The sequence below is a fragment of the Lepidothrix coronata genome, unplaced genomic scaffold (assembly GCF_001604755.1).
Source record: "Lepidothrix coronata isolate B3197 unplaced genomic scaffold, Lepidothrix_coronata-1.0 Scaffold17, whole genome shotgun sequence".
NCBI classification, from domain to species: Eukaryota; Metazoa; Chordata; class Aves; order Passeriformes; family Pipridae; genus Lepidothrix; species Lepidothrix coronata.
The window spans coordinates 1132578-1151687 of record NW_016690197.1 but is presented as its reverse complement, the minus strand read 5'-3'; the positions used below and the strand labels follow the sequence as shown (position 1 = coordinate 1151687).

The following is a 19110-nucleotide window of genomic DNA, read 5'->3' as shown; positions in this document are numbered from 1 at the left end:
CCCTACATTCTCCTGCCATGTCAAAATCTATGATTTGCTCATAGCTCCCTCCCTTCAGAGAGAAGCTGTGCTGAGTCAGATGAGGTCACTGATGTAAGGACTGACATTTAAACAAAAAACATATTCCAGGAGCAGGGTGACATTTTCTCCACACATATCAAAGCAGAGAATTGTCCAGAGCTCACCAGGCCCCGCCCCATCCCGAGCTATTCCCAGCTGACTGATGGGAACAGCTGGGAGGAAGCTGGATGGGCACCAGGCTCTACAGCAGGGGAGAGTGCCACCACCTCCAGCAAATGCCTCTGAGCCTGAGCAGAGCTGTCCTGCCACAACTGCATCAGAGATGTTACACTGGCGGAAACAATCCCCACGTGCCGGGAGACCACGCTGTGACACATTACAGCGAACCGGCTTCAGGAGAGCCACGGCTGCATGCTTGGGAGAGCACAGCCATGGAGTGAATGAAATCAAACCCACCGGTGTCCAAGCTAAATAAAGGTGGGAGGAAACAAGTAATGGAAATTCCAGTTGTTAAAGTTGCTACTACTTCATGGAGCTGGACGCATTACTCACGGGTTAGATTTTAGCTGCAGGGGTAAACGTGCGCGTAGAGGAGCCTTGAACTTCTGTTACTGCAGCAACCTGGTTGTATCATTTGTATCAGTAAGGATTTCAGAAGCAGATTGCTTAGAGTTTGACTTCTGATCTGCAATATACTGTGCATCTCTGGCACATAAAAAGATGCATACAAGGTCACGGTTTATGTTTTTCTTTAGCCAAGTGAAAGACTTGCACGCCACAGGAATAAACTGTCATTTCCTATTTGATAAAAAGATATTCAACATTCCTTTAGGGGTAAAAAAAACCTGAATAAAAGATTGTCTGCCTTTGTTTCAGTCTCCCTCACCTGAGGGAGTGGCAGTATGAGAAGGCAGCATTTGGCTTTATGACAAACAAGCCCTTTCTGTCCCATGGATTCCTGCACTGTCCCCAGTATGATTATCTACATTCTTTCAGAACAGTGGAAAAGCAAGGAGAATGGAGCCTTGAAGAAACTACTCACTACACAGATGCATGAAGAAAAACCAAGCTTTGTACTGGTTGACTGATATGTGCAATCCTAGAGTTTTCAAAAATTTTGAATTAACCCAGCGTTAATTACATTTCATGTGGAATCAACAATGCTATTTGGGGGGTGATCCACAGTACAAACCCTACATGGGCTAAGCAGTGCTAAAGAGTTTGAAACTGACACTTCAGAGATGTAAAAAATTTTTAACTCTGAATTCCCACCTTGCCAATGCCAAACTGAATATAAAAGTAATTACCAAGAGTAAAGATTTTTTTCCCACAAGTTCAGCACAAGTTCAATATTGCTTCCAAAGTAAGGCTATTCTACAATGCAAAAGAGCTCATTGCAATCCCCTTTCCTTCACTGCTGAGCTCTAAGTTGAGTTAATCCTCCTTTTACTTCCATGTACAGCTTTGTTTGACCTATTGAATCAAAATCCTTCGATTCTCACAGAACTTAGTATTTCTGAATTCCTTTTAGCACCTTTATCAAGTTGTCCTAAGTCCTGCATTTTGATCTTTCCCAAAAAGCTAAATTTTCTACCCCAGTTTGCTTCATCTCATTCTACTTTGCCAATACATTTCTATTAATGTGCTTTGTGGGTTCCAACAAAAGCCAGTATTTCTGGGGAGATATGCTAGAGCAACATAATGACAGAATATTATCTCCCTTCCCTGTAACACAATGCCTTCAGAAATGCAGCTCCAGTGTTTCCTGCTTGCCTGTTTGTTGCTGCCAGTATCACTTTACCAATCGATCAAATTTGCTGTTTACCCTCTCCTCGAGATCCTTCACCATGAGTACTTTCACCTTTACAAAAAAAAATGATATTTCACACTTTATTCCCCTCCTACATGGCCTTTTTCCCCTGCACATCTTTCTGCTACCACAAAAGATTTAATATACAACATAGTGTACTCAGAATTGATTTTTAAAAGATTTGGAAAGTTTTTGGTAACTATGTTAAACTGGAAATCTGTGGAAAGACAGAGTCCCAAGAGAAGAGAAGGATACCAGTCCAGAGTGTTTGCAAAGACTTGAGTGTATGTTACTAAGGTCTCATTTTATCAGCTTTTCAGTTATTGTTTTTAAAGGCAGTCACTACATCATGTAATACTTAACATTTCCATGGCACCTACCTTCCCAAGATAAGAAAATTTCTTTTTTAAGGTAAAGAACACCTAAGCACCTGGTGGTTTAACCACATCCTGTTTACATATGTAACCATAGATCTTAGGTTACCAGTTTTAAGTGACAAAATGTATCAACAGCAGCAACTGGATTAAAATGCAGAGCTCAGTTTCTAATACAGGTACTTTTCATCGTTCTTTTCCAACTGTGGGCTGAAACCAGGAAAGTTTACAGCAAGCCTGTGACTACTGTAATTTGTGCCTTGTGGCAGGGAATCCTAAACGACTGTTTTCCCTTAGAAAGGGGGAAATAGCGAATGAAAAAACCCCCAAACAAAGCCCAACAGACCCAAGAACAGCTACAGAGGCTGCGTGCAGGTCACCATCAGCTCCGCGCAGAGCAGGGGCTGAGCTTTGCCATCGAGGTCACAGCACCGCTGACAGCGCTGGCTCCTGTCCGGACAGCCGGGGTTTGGCACAGTGCAGAGAGCGCTCAGCGGGGCTTAGGAGAAGGATCCTGTGCCATCGGCGTCATTTGGCCATCGCAGATCGCTCAGGGGATCACTGCACCACACTGATGCAGCGGTGTGCCCGTAGGCACAAGATGACAAGGCAACCTCCCAAACGCCTCGCCCGCTCACTTCTGCCTTCCCGGCAAAGGCTCTCCGGGGCAACACATTCCACTACGGAAACTCCGTGGTCGCGGCGCACCCACCTTGCCCACCTGCGGTGTCCCGAGTAACCAAGCGGTCCCTCCGGGCCGCCCCCCTCACCTCCGCCGCCGCCGCGTTGCGTGGGCCGGGGCCACCGGGCGCGGGGCCCGCCCCCGCGGCTGCCGCACCCACGGACATCGGCCGGGCAGCGGGGCCGAGGGGAGCGGAGCCCAGGGCAGCGCTGAGCCCGCCCGGTCCCGCGGGGAGGGCAGCGCCGCTGCCGCCCCGGTGGGGCTGTTAAAGCGCCCGGGGCACGGGCACCGCCCGAGGGCAGGGGCCGCTCCCCGGGGCCGCCGCGCGGGGGCGCCGCGCGGGCGGGGCGCGCTGAGGGGGATTTTCCCCTGCGGGCTGTAGCGCAGGGGCCGGTGAGCGAGAAAGCGCTGCCCGCGGCGTGCAAATGCCCGCGTGTGAGCCCAGGTCACCGCGGGGCCGCGGTGGCGGAGCGGGAAGGTGACACAGAGCTGTGGGGAGCGGCAGCAGGTATCCCGGGGGGCGGGCGGCCCGCGCGTGAGCGCCCTCAGGGAAAGATGCGAGGGATGAAATGGCGGCGGGAGCGGGGGGGCCGCGCCCGCGGGAGGGACCGGGGGCGCTCGGGAGGGCGGCGCGGGGCGGCAGGAGGGGCTGCTGTCCTGCCCGAGCTCAGCACAAGCTCTCCAGCATGTGCTTTAGCGCCGGGCGGGCTTGGAGCCCGCAGCCTTCAGCCCCTTCGCCGAGCGAAATCGCTCATTTCACTCATTGCCTCGTAAGAAAAGTGGAAGTGAGGTTGTTTACCCCCGCCGATTCACTGGTGTCGATAGGTGATGGTCGTTTTAACTGAGTGGAAAAGTTAAAGCCACGTCCCGAGAGGAGACAAAGGGTTTGGAAGACAAAAAAATGCAAAGCGAGCAACGTGACTGCCCACCAGGATGGTGATACTGAGATAATTTAAGATACTGAGCCTGGCGGTGCGTTCACATGGCTGCTGAGTGCTGTCAAGGACCAAGCATCACTCTCCACATATCCCTCTGTTCAGTAGTGCTGGGTGGTGCTTTGGGTTTCTTCTTTTTTATGTTATGCTTCCCGAAATATTCTCCAGGAATCCAGCTGTTTCCTCAGTGCGGTGACGGAGCCGCTGCTTTATGAGTTTGTTAACAATAAAAAAGGAAAAGACCGTTCCCAAACGTCGAAAGGAAAGATGTTCCCGAGCGTCAAAGCACTGGAAACGCGGGCGGTGCCCCGTCTGAGCCCCCTGGGATTTGCCCAGGAGTGACAGTTCCCCGGGCTGGGAAGCTCCCGTCCCAGTGGCACCGCGCTGGGCTCCACCGGGAATGCCGGCTGTGCCGGGGTCGGGGTTTGCTCGCCGGGCTCTGCCCCCCGTCAGCACCAGGGACAGGGCGGGATCCGCGCCCCGGGAGCTGCGCGGAGCCGGGTCCGCCACAGCTTCGGAGTCCGAAAGCTCCTCCCCGGTCGTGTGCGGGAATAAATCGAACAACGGCATCGCTGAAATACACAACCGTTTTGACCGCTTTCTCAGCTCCAGCCTACTCAAAAGAATTCAAGTTTAGTGCTTCTTGTCCTGTGGAACCTAAAGTCTCTTTACTCTTGAGGTACTGACTGTGCTACATACGAAGTGGGCTGTTTTGGTCCAACACACGGGGTGCACAGACCAGGCCAGGAAAACATGATCTAAATGATTTCTGTATTTATATTTGGCCAAAGTTCATATTCATACGGATTGTAACAATGATAGTTGCAAAAATATTCCATTGACAAGTTGGCTTACGTCCCCAAAGGAATCATTTTGCATCTTGTCAAATGCCTGAATACATTGCTTTCCATGGAGCATGAAGTTACCAATAATTACCACAAAACAATGCAGTTTATGTGAAGGCAACATGCAAATAGAGCAGATCAGTTTTACCACGGATTCTAAAAGCAAAATCCTTGCAGCTTATACTCTCTCCCTCACCACTCCCACAAAACATGACAAAACAGAAATAATGGGATGGTTGCTGTGGAAGGAAGAAAAGCATCCCACAGAGTAGTGCACAGTCAGTTTTATAGATCACTTACTTTTCAACAGCGTAGTAGATATCACCTTTTCCAAAATTTGTTCATAGCTAAAATTATACATCTCATTAGGGGGAAAAGTGATTCTGCTGACAGCGGTATATTCACTTTTTCTTTTAATAAAGAAAGCAATTAGAAAATTGATTTTAAAATGGATGTTTGAAGCTACTGACACCTCAAACTATGGAAATACCAAAGTATTTTTTTTAGGATTGCTTCTTATTACAGTTGTCAGAACTATGAACCGTTGCCTCTTAGATTAGTCTTGAGGCAGCAGTGAAACCGTTTGGAAAAATATGGGAAATTTACTCAGAGCAATTTATTTAAACTTTGTATATCTTTATTCACAAATCGTGATACTAACTAACTCTGATGATAATAGGTATTTCTATATCTACCAATTAATGAACATAGTGGATATTTGCAGGCAGTAACCAAGGTGCTTTTCAAGTAAGAGATTATTTGATCCTGAAGTTGGTATAACAAAAGACCTAGATATCTTCTCCTCTTCTGGCTGAAAGCTTCAGAACTTCAAGAAATATTTAATTTATAAGCTATGAATAATGTTTTACTGTGATGTACATATCCCTCCTTCACAAGTTCATAGCCTTTTTGCATCAAGGCTGTTTGATTCTCTTTAGGAAGATTACTTAGAATAAAATAAGGGCAGAATATGATTTGACTTTCTGTGGTACATGTCTAGGCACCTCTTCTGTGTGCTCCGTGATAATTTCATCATATACTGCATGTACATATAAAACCCTGCTCAGACACTCAGTAGGGTGTTTAAGGGCTGGGAGTTTTGGTTGTTGTGGGTTTTTCGCAGTGGGATATGAGTTAACAGATATAAGGATGAAAAAACATGCTTTCTTATCCTTGAAGTCAGCTGTATCTCTTTGTAATTCTTTGAATTTCTCACCGACTCTTCTGTTTCTGAGAAGCCCTCTTTGAATAACAAAAGCTGCAAAATGACCACAAAGCAACCTGTGAAGTAGCAGACCTGATGACTTAGGCTGGAAAACAGAATCCAGATGGTGGGAAGTTATGTTTATTTTATGATGATCTATTAGATTATTCCATTATACATGTGAGAGAAAAAAATCATACAAAGGCTTGTACCTGAACCTTTCCAAGGCCTTCAACAACCTGATTTTCTGCTCCCCAGTAAATGCATCGGCAAGGATGACTGGAAATTGGCCCATACTCCTGTTCTGATAAGTGGCAGATCAGTTTTTGTTTTTGTTTTTGTTTTGTTTTTGTTTTTGTTTGAAACAGGATGAAACACGTGAGCACTTCTGTTGCTCATTAACGTCACTGTCACTCAGAGCAAGGGAATTTGAAAGGATGAGAGCTCTACCTGCTCAGCACTCTCTAAGAGCCTTCAAACTCATTCCCAGAAACCTGTGCCTGTCTTTTGGAGGGACAAAATTCTCTGTTCTAGAAAGCACTAGTGACAGTATTAAACTCCTATTTTAAATAATGTTTCAGAAATGCGTTGCTTACCTACCAATAGCCTTGGAATAGTTCAGTGAAGCACCTTCAGGATCACCTCTTAGTGTGAAAGGCTGAAGACTGAGACTACACTGGCCAGGCCATCCTGTGCAAACAATCCTATTTGCTCTCTGGAAAAGTAGCTTACTAATAGATTTAGCTGTCCATTTTCCTCAGTGACTCGGGGTGATTTGCTTTTGACCCATGAGTTTCACTCCAGCCTGGGCAATTTAGACAGTTCTGTCAAGGCCAAATTCTGGGGTTTCTGCGAGGCTTTCTTCCAGTCTTTTGTCCTGTCTTCTAATCACGATCTGATCTCCCCAGATGTTTCATTAGCTGTTCAGCTTCAGATCAGTCACAGAAACATTGTTTTCCTTGTAAATAGGCCCTTAATTTTCCATAAATTTCTGCATTATGGTTTCATTAGGCTTGTGAGGTATTTTAATAAGCTGTCTGCACAGTTTATTTGCAGTAACTTTAAACTAAAGGAACAACCACCATGGATGGAAACTTAAAAGAATGATTGATACCCAACAAGTTTGGCCTCCTTGGCTACCTAAGGGTTCCTCACCAATGATGGCGTGAGGAAAGTTAGCGTGGAAAGTACATCACTGCAGCACAAAGTCTGGATGTGCTTTCTCCCGGGATAATGCTTTTGACAGCTGATCTCATTCCCTGCCCAGCTGAAGGGGCTACAGTTCCAAGCTCAGAAATAAGCCAGTGATGAGTGTGGCTTTCTGAGTAACGAGTAACCGGTAACGAGACACTGCCTTGGGTTGGGAGGGGCTGTGCAGGTGTTACTGCTCCGTGGTGCTGCCGATGTGACTGCTCAGACAGAACTGCTGACAGTTAGAGGAGAGCAGATCTGGGCTGCATTTGCACTGTCATTTACCCAAACTGTGACAGCTCCAGTAAATGAGGCCCTTCCATTTGTGGTTGCTTATTGCCCAGCACTTCTGATTTTCACAGGCCTTTGCACGTGCTGTGTAAGGGGGTGGGAGATGAAGGGGTCTGTTCCTTCTGTCACTGGCCAATGAGTGGGCCACTTGCAAAACAACTCACAATTTTCCCTTCTGAGAAAAGACTGGAGGGAATTTCTTTAAAATTAGGACTACAGGTATGTCCAGTTAACAGTCTGATTCCCATGGGTTTGTGTTTTGGCATTGGCAAAAAAGCTGCCAAAGGAATCTAATACTTTGGATCTCCAAAATTATTTTATTTTGCAGAATTTTTCCGTAAAATATTAGGAAAATGTAGCAAGCACAGCTCAGACAAGAATCATATTTTTAGAGTGACTACTTTAGTAATTTTACCCTTATAAGATATTCATTGTTCCTGTTTTCAGTTTTAGTAGTTTTGCAGAGTTCCTAAATTTGCCCACAAAGAGCAAACAAACATACAAACAAAACAGTCAAAATGTCAACATACAGTTCAATAAAACACTGTGAATTGCAACTCTAGACTGTTGCTCAAACATTAAAGAGAAAGCTGTCCACGTGGTAACCTCCTTGGACTGATTTTGTCATTACCCTGGGCTATATTATTACCATAACATTCCTAGGACAGGGTGAAAACAGTTATGGCAGGAGGTAATTCAAGATGGACTGTCAACAGGATGAACCCCAGCAATGCTGCTTGACTTATAACCCTCATTGCTTTCGTGCTTGGGGCCAATCCAGCCTCAAAGTGCTCTGATTTTATACAGAAGAAAAGCTGAAATTCTCCTAAAGTTTAATATTTTAACTTAGTTTGTCTAAATAAACGTTGGCCTCTTAATTTTGTCTCGCTGTTCAACTGTAAATATCCAGTTTTAAATGCATGCTATTTATATCAAGGGAAAGGTGAATCTTTTCCCACCTGTTTCCCTGGATATCTCTCTGCATCTCTCAGTTGAAGGCTGACTAATCCATTATTGCATCTTTCTTATAACAGCAGTGCTAATTTTCTATTTGAGTGTGGAAAAAAGGTTACAGGTTGCAGCCTTGATGCAAAACTTTCCTAATCTGGCCTTGCAGCACTCCAAGAGTAAATGATATGCCCTTTTACAGATAAACTTGAGCACTGCACTAAATTGAATTGCCAGGTCCCAGGGAGAGTTAATGCCATACTCTCACTCACAACTGACTGCCTGATACTTACCCCAAGCAGTGTCTGCTGAGTGTCAGTCTGGTTCACTTTGATTACTTGGTGCCTTGATCTAATGATTTGTTCAGTTGAGCTATTGATTTATTGAAACAGTTTCGAATGTGACATCTGAAGACCAGGATAAACTTTGCTGAGAAAACTGTGACCCAGTTGGCTCTTCCAAATAAGGGCTTAACTCAAGCACCACTTTTCCTTGAGCACTAAAATAGTGTGTGAGCATTAAAATACACATTCCCAAAGCCTTTTAAAAGAGGTATTTACAAGGGGATATATTGTTAGATTATCCAATGAAGAAAGACTGCCCACCTCACAAACCAGAATTATCAAATCTTTTACTCTGCTGCTGATAAATTCACTGCATCAAAGCAGTAAAGAAGGAGCAAAATGACCCACAGTTTTCTGAGAATTTTTCATTTTACTGTAAATAGAACATGTGAACTGCCTCAGTGGCATTTTTCAGAGTGGCATACAAGTAATGTTTTGGCCCCTTTGTAGTTGCAGGTAAAGATAATTATTTTAAAATTAACTTAGCAGCCGCTGAAGAATGACTGCTGGTATATGGTTTTTTTTCAAAGGGTTGCATCTGCAATTCAGACAGATTTTTTTCTGTCTATTCAAGCATGAAGCAAATTTGTTTAACACCACCACCTCAATACATAACTGGAGTAAACTATTGTTGTAGCAGTATGTATGTTAAAAGGGAAATAGAACAAAGTAGACTGAAACCTAGCACAACAATTTTCATTTAGTACATTTATGCTTTCATTTTTCCCTGCCAGATACAGAAATCCACACAAGAGAGTATGTCCAAAACCAAACATTTTCTACTTAAGGTAGGAGACTGTAGCCAAATGCTCCAACAAAATCCAGTGTCAGAACTGTTTCAGGCGAGGACTTGGCTATTTAATAATGATTTAGCCAAGGTCATCTTAGTTTCCATTCACACATTTTCCCATTCCTTTCTTAGTGGTTTTGGTTGTGCTGACAATAACAGAGGAACTGAACTCCAAGCAAGAAGGGCAGGGTGAGGGAATGTGCTGGCTGACTTAGCCTGATTCTCCCAAGAGGTGATTTTTGTCCTGTTTGAAAGGTGTGAAGGAGGAATGTTCCTCAGTTGAGAGGAAGGAAAACCTAGAATTTCTTGATGGTCAGGTTTGAAATGTACAGCTCATGAGATGGGAACCCTCAGCTCTGTCCTTGCACAATGTTTTCATGCAGGAAGCAGAATGAAGGACTAGTAGAGAAAGGCACATCATGTCAAAAAAATGTTCTTGACCAACTCTGTTCAATCAGAACAAGTAAAATAAATTAATTTAATGTGTAGCTTTATTGGCAATTTCAGTAATAAAAAGTTTGGTTAGGGTCAGCCAAGCTTTTCAACTGAGTTTCAGTGGCCTAGAGAAGGACAAGTAGGATAGAAATTCAGGATTCTGTTATATAAGTAACCTGTTTCAATTGCCCCATTAAAGCAGTGCACAACTTAACAAGAACAGAGCTCCCAGACAAGTTGACAAGAATGTCTTCTTCTTTATTCCATTTATCATATTTTGTTACTCAGCCCTTTCCTTTACATGCTGGATATCAGCTGTAGAGGAAACAGAATAAAAGTTCCAGTGCTGAGCTTTTTTCTTTTTATGAACTCTTTCAAATTGAGATCAAAAAAACCTAGTAACAGTCAAATTATACTGAAGTCAAATAATTCTGCTGGAACCAAGCCACTGGCTCTGGGAAGGAGGAAGTGCAGAAAGACAAGTGCCTACAAGTTAGTCACACGTTGAAATAGAAACATTATAGGGTCTTCTTGACTTGTCAAATGAACCAAGATTTTGAGTGTAATATGGTGTAATTTGCACTGTAAATGTTAATAGTTGGGAGTGTTGCATTAGTCCTTAGGCTGGGACTTCCAAAGAGTTTCAGTGGCTGAAGTTCAACTGCATATCCTTTGCACTAGAAGAATCCTTTTTCAAATCTCTGTCTCCAATCCTGAGAGCTACAAAACTGGAGAAGGAATACTAATATTGTGAAAATCTTAAGCAAGTAGTCGCAAAGACACAAAGTGCTTATTAGAGGGTGTTGCTTTATTGCCATGGGCCCTTTTGTTTTGTTTTGTTTTATCATTTTTAACTGAAAAAATTCAGACCTGATTTAAAATTCCCCATGAAGCGGTTTAACTGCCATGATTTTCTGTTCAGAGAATTCTCCTTGAATACTGGATGAGAAATTACATCTCTCTGATGTAGTCTCTCTGATTCCACCAGGATCCACTTTGTGTGGCTGAATCCTTGTGCTGTAAGTTCTTGCTGGTATCATGCCAGTCCTACCTGTATGGCTGTTCTGGTAAAACATTTGGCCTTGGCCATAATTTGACTAAAGAAATGCTCTGATCTTACCTAAACCCAAATTCCTAGGTTTCCCAGAAATGGCTTCCAGTGATGGTGGACAGTCAGCTGTGGAATTTGAAAATTCCTACAGTAATTTTATTTTGAAAAGCTGGAATTCAGGCAGCTCACACTATTGCTGTGTCCGTGAACTGCTTTAATAAGCAATTGCCTTTGTGCTGTGACCCGGTAAAAATGGAGCAGGTTCAGCTGTGATGGGGACTCTGTTTCAGGAAACAGCACAATGAAGGGACACTGCAAAGTACAGCTCTGTAACATGTACTGTGGCCTCCTTAGCCCTGAAATCACTGTGGTCTGGCTCCTGCACATGAGAAAAAAAATCAAGGATGGTTGAGTCAGTGAAAGGAGCAAGGAGAAATCTAACACAAGGTGGTAGCTCTGAGTTCCCTTTCTGGTAGTGGCCCCCAAAGGAAAAGAGAAGAGGCCTGTTTCATATGAACTTACTGTGTTTTCCAGCATTTTAGAATCCCCCAGTTTATTTGGGGTCACTTTATTTTGATGCAGTGCTAATGGGTATCCTGAATTGTGTTTTCTTATTTGCTTCCTTTGCCTTTGGGCATATTCTGCCATGGCAATTTGGAGTAAAGTGAGAATTAAAGTGAGTGTGATTTATTGCAATGAAGTTTACATCATATTTTTACATGTTTTTAATTCCTATAGGTGAAATAAATGGTATCTACAGTGCCCAAAGAGAGCAGCTTTTACTGTGTGAAATTTATTTCTCATCTAACTGAACATAATGATCCCAAATCTGAAAGACTGGTGTGGCTTTTTCTTTTTCAGGGGAATGATTTTCAAAAGGAATCTTTGCAGTGAATGTGATGAACCACCGAGCTGCCTGATGCTTCTACCTCAGCTCTGTCCTTCATCAGATTAAGTTCTCTACTTACTTCACCGAGCAGCAGCAGCAGAAAGTGAGTTTTAAGAAGTGCATCTGGAAAATAGCACTTCAAATAAGATGTATCAATACACATTAAGGGTTGTGCCATGTGCTCTGTTACTCAGAGACTTGAGCTGAGGACAGCAGCATCAAAAGTGTTCATATTTTAAAATCACAGTTGGAGGGTTATTATAAACCCAGACTCCATCTGTTTACCTGTTAAGGTGGGATCATACATCGTTTTTTTAAAAGCCAGGAGGGGGCTGTGTTTAATTAATGCTGGTTTTGGCACCTGAGGGCATTGGGGACTGCTTGGAAAGGGGTGCTAGAACAGTGAACTAGTGAAAACTAGAAGAAGATGGTGATCCTGAAAGCAGGGTTGTCTCTGGGATGAGTGTCAAGGAATGCTTGACTGCAGGACTTGTCTGGTAGAAGGGAGCTGAGTCCTGGGCTTACAGGCACTCAAGAGATCAGGGTTTCAAAGAGCAGTGGGGTGAGAAGCAGCTATTCCACAGCAGTCCCCCTTACCCAGGAGAGAGGGAGTGAAGGCCTTCCCTCTGGCCCTGTGGATTAACTGGTGAAGAGTTGACTGGTCACTTATGAGAAGCAGGGAAAATGAGAAGAATCTGAAACTTGGAAAATTTAATAATGTACAGTTCCATGGAGTTAGCAGCAAATACTAGTCTGGAAAAGTATTTTTGAAATTCAGTAACTTTTAGTACTGACCTAACATACTCCTAACTCCTCCAAACCACTTGTGTGTCCTAAGGGGTTGTGTAAATATTTATGCACGTGATTAACTTCAGGCATCTGAAAAACTTCATGAGAAGCAGTTATACCAATCCAAAGGGTGCATCTGGGTATCTGTAATAGATTTTTGAAGGAAATGCTGTTACATTAGAGGTACAGTCACTTTCTCTGTATCCCTTTGGGCATGGCACTGTGTGGAAGGGTATGGATTTTCCTTTCTATTTTTCCAGTCAGTGGAAAACATTATGGCAGTTGTAAGTATGCCCCTAAGTGTCCCACAACTAATTCAGGAAATGTCCTTTATGAAACCTTACATTGGAGAGCTCGTGCTGCACAATGATGTAGTCTCAGATTTTTGGGTCTGTTTCCAAACCATCCTGAAAGGCATCAAAAATATCTTTGGTACTAAATCTACATAGATACTGCTGTTTGTGTAAGTTTAAAGATAGTAATTAAAAAAAGGAAACATAAGAGTAGGGAGGAAACATTCACTGTAAGAGGGGTGAATCCCTTTCCATTTTTCTCAGCCTACTATTTACCCCCAGTTTCAGGTGAATGTTAACCTTGAGAGCAGATTTCATTGCCAGAAGTGTTTGTAGGCAATATGTGAACCAAACACCATCGGTCCAGCTTTGTAGTCTAGTAAGAGATTCTGACATCTCTATACATAGTGAGGTGAGCATTTTCCTACACTGACGTGACTCTTGCAGCATTTGCTTTGCTCTTGAGCCAGGTACAAAGAATTCCTGTGCTGTGCCTCCAGCAGAGCCCTGCTGCTGCCAGAACTGCCGTAACTAAAAGAAGTAGTTTCCTACAGAAGAGAAAAAAATCTTCTTCTTACTGTTTGTGGTTTGTATCAGACTGTTAAGGCTGGATTTGCTGTGAAGAAACTTTTCTGGCTTTATTAAGGTTACACTGATGTTCTACTCACTCTGTTGTCCATAGAAGGGAAGTAAATAGGACAGATTATAAATTTTGACAACTGTGAATTTGCATAAGATTGAAAATGAGCATTTAGGTTATAAATTCGATGGGGTAAGGGAGGTACAGGAATCAGTTAGTGTACAGGATTGTGGCCCGTGTCTAGGGTTACTAGGAATGGCACTATTAATAATTGATTTATTTGTTTTAAAACTGCTTTTATATAAACCTATTTATAACATAAGACTCCTCACATTCCTATGACACTAACAACTGCAAGGCTACAAGCACAAGTGTTTGAACTGAGATACCTGCTGCTCAGCCACTGAAATACCATTGTCTGACACAAACATTGCCTCGCAGATAAGGGCCCCACCCAACAGAGCCCTGTGGAAGGAGCAGTTTCAGCAGCAGAGACAGACAGTTGCCCTGTCAGAGTTATTGAGGGATCACAGGATGGGGGCCACATTGCAGCACCTCTTGGAACAGCCTAAGTGAAAAATGGCACCAGCCAAACTGAGGAAAACAGGCACAAGTGGGAATAGGGACTTACCCATATTATGCCCTGGAGCTGTAGAAACACCCAAAAAGCATTGAAGCATTGGAGGTGTCTTTGGTTATTTCTGAATGTCAAGCTTGCTGTTGGTTTTGTATATGAAGTGAAAAAAAATGCTCTTTGCTATTCTGTCTTACCTGGGAATGTGTGAAATGTCAATACTCAATGTCACGTGCTACGATGACACTTTTGTAGTTCAGTAGTGGATGTAAAAAAGTTTCCAAAAGTATGGAAGGGGAGGCTGTAAGCTGCAAAAAATAGGGACTAAGATCCCTGCTTGTATGTGGAAGTTGGAAAGACTGGCAACTTGTGGCTGCTGCCTTACACAGTCCTTCAGTCCTGACTCGGAGCAGGCTTTTATTACACTGGCTCTTGGCACCTTCTTTGCAGGTCCAGCAGTAGTGACCAGTAGCTCAGCAGTTTTGCAGAATTGCTCGAATGACCAGACCAAACATTTTCACTTGTGACCCAAGCAGGAGTTTGTGCCCCCGTGGAGGGGCAGAGCGTGTCTGTCAACTCGCAGCAGTGCCTTTGCCAGCAGCCTGCCCCGGGAACAGCTGCTCCGGTACAAAAGGCCAAAGGGAAGCGCCTCAGTTTTGCCCTAGTCCTGTCACACCTCCAAGTCACTGGGACACATCCAAGTGCCTGGTAAACTACAGGCGGTCTCTCCACTGCAGAACAGGCTGTACAGTTGACTTTAACTGAAACGTGAATCATCTCGGGCCGAAATTATTTTAATCCAATCAGTCATCTGTGTTACAGGGTGTAAAGAGACAGCAAAGCGAAGAGAGTGGCTGCCAAGCAGAGGATACAGGACACAAATAAAACTGCTAAGATGAGATGAAATATGAACTAATAATGATTTATTCCAAATGCCACAGGGGTTACAGTGTGAACCACTTGTAGAGATATTCAGGTGAGAGGAATTTTGTAGGCTTTCCCCAAAATTACTTTTATAGTCTCAGCAGAGTGAAGGGAAGGCAAAACTGTTCGTTACACAGGGAGTACACACAAGGGTTTTGAAGTGCTCACAAACAAATTCTCCCTAATTAATATATGCTTTACAAGTCTCTTGTAAGTAGATGAGCACGAACAGCTGTAGTTCTTTTTATAGATACAAACTAATCTCTAATACATGTTGGAGTTGAAGGATATAGAGAACAACATGCTGTGGATTCGTAAAGCTTTTCTAGCCATGGAAGTATTCTTTTTATGCCCTCTAAAAGTGGAAGGGAATGCAGAAGTGTGCAGAGTGTAGTCTTCAAGAATACTGCTTGGAACAAAATCATGACAGGAGCAAAGGATCTAGCTATTAATGACACATACCATGCACTCCTTGTTAACACATGAAACAGCATATGTGAGCTTTGACCTATTTTTCTTGACAGGTTCAGTCTTTTGTGACCCATATGAGATAGGCAGCACTTACTAATGTTTCTTCCCATTTTTCACTAGTGTCAAAGGCCTTCATGACAAAGGAAGAATTATATGCTTCATGTTTTTAAACAATTTTAAAAGCCCAAGCAATAAGTCATAATAGAATTCCTTAGACTTGATGAATATCTTTGAACATACTTCCTGTTTGAAGATGTTTTCTCCCTTCTTCCTCCTTTTTGCTGGCTTTATATATTATCAGTTTAATATTGTCCTCTGCAGGGAGACAATATCCGGCTGTGGTGGGTGAAGGGAGAAACTGTAATAGCTCCTTTCCATCTCTAATGCCTGTGATTTTATTTACATAAAAACATTGTGGATTTTGAACAGTGTGTTTCTTTTGGTAGTTTATTACCAGCCTGAACAGCCCACTTTTTCATGATCTAACATTCATCTGCTGCAGAAGCCATCATCACCTTTATTTTTAGTTTTAATTGCCTTTCTTTTAATAAACCTTGGTTTGAAGCAAGTTTCCAAAAGTCTGCTTCAAAACAATGCCCCAAGTCTTCTGGAACCCACTGATTTACATTTTTTCCCCTCTCAAAATAATAAGCTGGTTACGTTTTTATTGATTTTATAGCTTTTTCTGATCTGACATAAGGAAGAACTGATTTACTTAAGATAAAATTCCTTGCTGAGTTCCCTCTATTATTGCAACCAACAGGAGAACTGCTGGAGGGCCTGAGGGAAGAACTGTTTCAATAGCTCTGTGCCCTGTTCTTTTGGGCTCAGAAGGTCTATTTCCCCACTTTGGATTGTCCATTCCTCATAATTCTTGTGATGTAGACTGATATGATTTGCAAATTAAATTTATCCATTTATTCTTATGCACTAGAAGAAACACCAGGGGAAAGCTGAAAATCACTATTTGATGAAACTCTTTTCCTTTCCTTTCAAGGGAAGTAAATACAATCTCATAGATTCAGTCACTGTGGGAAAAAACCCTCACTTATATGAATGCTGCTGTTCAGAGAAGGGAAAAATGGAAATGCCAAAGTGGGGATGGTGTGGATTCCACACATCTCTAGAACAACTCTTTTCGGGGAATTAACCCTTCTCCTCCCAAGATTTACTTTAGAAAAGCACATTTAAATGTAAACCACTTTGAAGTAGCAGAAGGCAGATATCAGAACCTCTGGGGAGATTGGCTAAGACTGGGTTAAACTGGTCTCTTAAGCCACTGTTGGAAAAAGAAGCCAAGGATGGAAAGGACCATTGCTTTGTCCTCAACTGTTATCCCTTTCTCTTTCCCCGGAGTCTCAGAAATTAAAATAAAGATCTGAAACTTTAAATTACCACTCAAGTGCATTGCCTTTCCATTGGATTGTAGAAGAAAATGGGGTAAAACACGTCATTAATGAGAGAGGGGAGCACTGACTGTGTGATTAAGTTTTCTTTTGGTTGAGAAACTTCACAGTAATGAAGAAACCATCTTCAGGAGGTAATAATGTACAGTTTCCCCCAAATCTCTCAGCTTTACCTCTGTAACAGCTTTGAAGTTAAACTACACCGAGTGAACAAAGGCCTGTTTTGAATATTGTATTTCCCTTTCCTCTCAAGTTAATCCCAGGAGGCTTGTAGGTAAGGTCTGTGTAGTGGTGGAATATACCTGAGCAGAGTAAAATCCAAACGAAAGAAATTGTTTCATGAGCTGCATAAAGAAGAAAAAATACAGTGTGACTCAGATCAAGACATGAACCACTGGAGAGAGTTCTGATGCTGAAAAGATCACTCTTCCTGCTTTACTCCTTGCTTGTCTTGTGTTGTGTCTTTGTAGGGGCATTTCAGAACAATGCAGGAAGGTATTCTGAATTCAGTCAGTCCATAGATGTTCCAGAGCTATTGGCTAGGATGATATACTGGCTTGCACCACTCACTTACTTAACTGTTGGGCTTCTTGTTCTGCTTGTGACTGTTGCTCTTAGGGTACAGGAAACCAGAGTTGTATCTAGAAGGCAGCTCTACTCCTTGGACATTGCTGCATGTTATTGTAATGCTGGGTATCTGAGCTGCCAATGATCCATAGCAAGACTCTCCTTTCCTTTGTCCAATACTGTTCAGGCTCTCACCTTCCTAAAGGATGCAGAGATTTAAAAGAAATGGAAAGCACAAACATCTACAAGATCACATTGCATCATCTGTGAAAAAGTGGCATATATTTAGATAAGCACTTTTCTGGTCTACTTTGAAGAAAGACCAGGCTAATGACAGCATGTTCAGCTATGAACAAAAGTGCTGTGAGTATGCTTAGTGAACCTGTTTAGGTTCTCTGGGCAAGAGGTAATGTAAAATGTGATGATAAGAGCGTGGATAGATTGAAGGGGTAAGCAAACTCTATAATGAGGTGAAAACAGGAATTGAGGAAAAGATTAATTAGCAATTTTTGACAATAAGCAATTTTAGCTGTCACTTGTACAGGACCAAGAAATCAGATAGGATGAGACTAACAATAGCTCTTAAGGATCTCTGCTAACAATGAAGAGATAATTTGAGATAGTTGTATTACATTGGGGTTAATACTGCAGAGATAAAACTACCTTGTTTTCACCTGTCAGATCTTTGCTCTTATTTCTCCATCTGTCAAGAATTAAGGCAAGTTGACTCATTTGTGAGAGATGTCCATTTTTTTTTACACGTGTGTGTAGCTGTGTTACATGGAAGAAGGAACAGACACTAGAACAACATGTTACTGAATAGGTGACATGGCATGTTTCAAAAACTGACCTTGATTTCCTCCAGGTTGCACATTTTAGATGTTTTCTGCAACCCAAAACAGAGAACATTAAATAGTTAACAACATCACTTCATACAGCAATACTTGCCACAGGACCATGGCTGTCTCAGAGGTACAGCCATCAGAATGACTATCTCAGCTTAGTGGGTATTTTATTCATAGGAAGGTGGCACAAAATTAATGCTTCCACTAAGGAAATCACAGACTTATTAATTCAAGAAAATATTCAGGTTCCTTCAAGAAGTTGTACTTAAGGAGAATCCTGTAGTAGGTGTGTTTTCCTTTTGCTAAGTTTCAGCAATGATCTACCCTTTGTGGTCATGTTTTCTGCATTCTTCTGGGAGTGTTGTGTGATATTTGCATCTCAAAAAATAAATTATTTTGTGCTCAGAGACTGTCATTAGTTTTTGTTCCCTCAGTTACTTAGATGCATGCCAAATATTAAAATAATGGTTCTTACAGTAGGTGTAGCCATTCTGACATTCAATTCCACCATCAATATGTCATCAGCATCTACTGATGTCTGAAAAATGAACACGGATAAGAAAGACATAAATGGCATATAGGTAAGTCTCAGTATTTTACATATGCACAATGCAAAATATAGGGAAAAAAAAGAGGATAGCAGAAAACTGACTGAAAAGTAGTGGTACACTAAAATAGCCTTTTTTTTCCTTTTTCTACATATTACTGTAAGTGCTCATTTGGTAGCAAATGGTGAGACAACAGGAAGATTGGCCAAGTAATTTGGATAGTGAAAGGCATATCTTACTAAACGGACATTTAAAACCAAACACAAGCCAACACACCACTCAGATGCTAAGTTTTCTAAAGCA

At 42.5% G+C, this 19110-nt stretch overlaps 2 protein-coding genes and 1 long non-coding RNA gene across 4 annotated transcripts in view; 1 reads left to right on the top strand and 2 right to left on the bottom strand.

Moving 5' to 3' along the window:
- The window catches only part of LOC108493507 (LIM domain-binding protein 3-like), a 79759-nt gene extending 76824 nt beyond the window's left edge, over nt 1-2935 (bottom strand). The window contains exon 1 of the mRNA XM_017807000.1: nt 2918-2935. The gene's annotated coding sequence lies outside the window, so the exon portion shown is untranslated. The remainder of the gene's footprint in view (nt 1-2917) is intronic.
- A 334-nt stretch (nt 2936-3269) lies between these two features.
- Nucleotides 3270-19110, top strand: part of LOC108493539 — a 23549-nt gene continuing 7708 nt past the window's right edge. For both annotated transcript variants that reach the window (XR_001873510.1, XR_001873511.1), the window contains exons 1-2: nt 3270-3395; nt 11783-11913. This is a non-coding gene — a long non-coding RNA (uncharacterized LOC108493539). The remainder of the gene's footprint in view (nt 3396-11782; nt 11914-19110) is intronic.
- OPN4 (opsin 4) overlaps nt 17312-19110 on the bottom strand; it is a 22144-nt gene continuing 20345 nt past the window's right edge. Inside the window, exons 10-12 of the mRNA XM_017807085.1 lie at nt 18735-18797; nt 18261-18300; nt 17312-17609 (exon numbers count right to left, since the gene is read on the bottom strand). Coding sequence (XP_017662574.1) covers nt 17422-17609; nt 18261-18300; nt 18735-18797 — 291 coding nt within the window. The 3' untranslated portion in view covers nt 17312-17421. The remainder of the gene's footprint in view (nt 17610-18260; nt 18301-18734; nt 18798-19110) is intronic.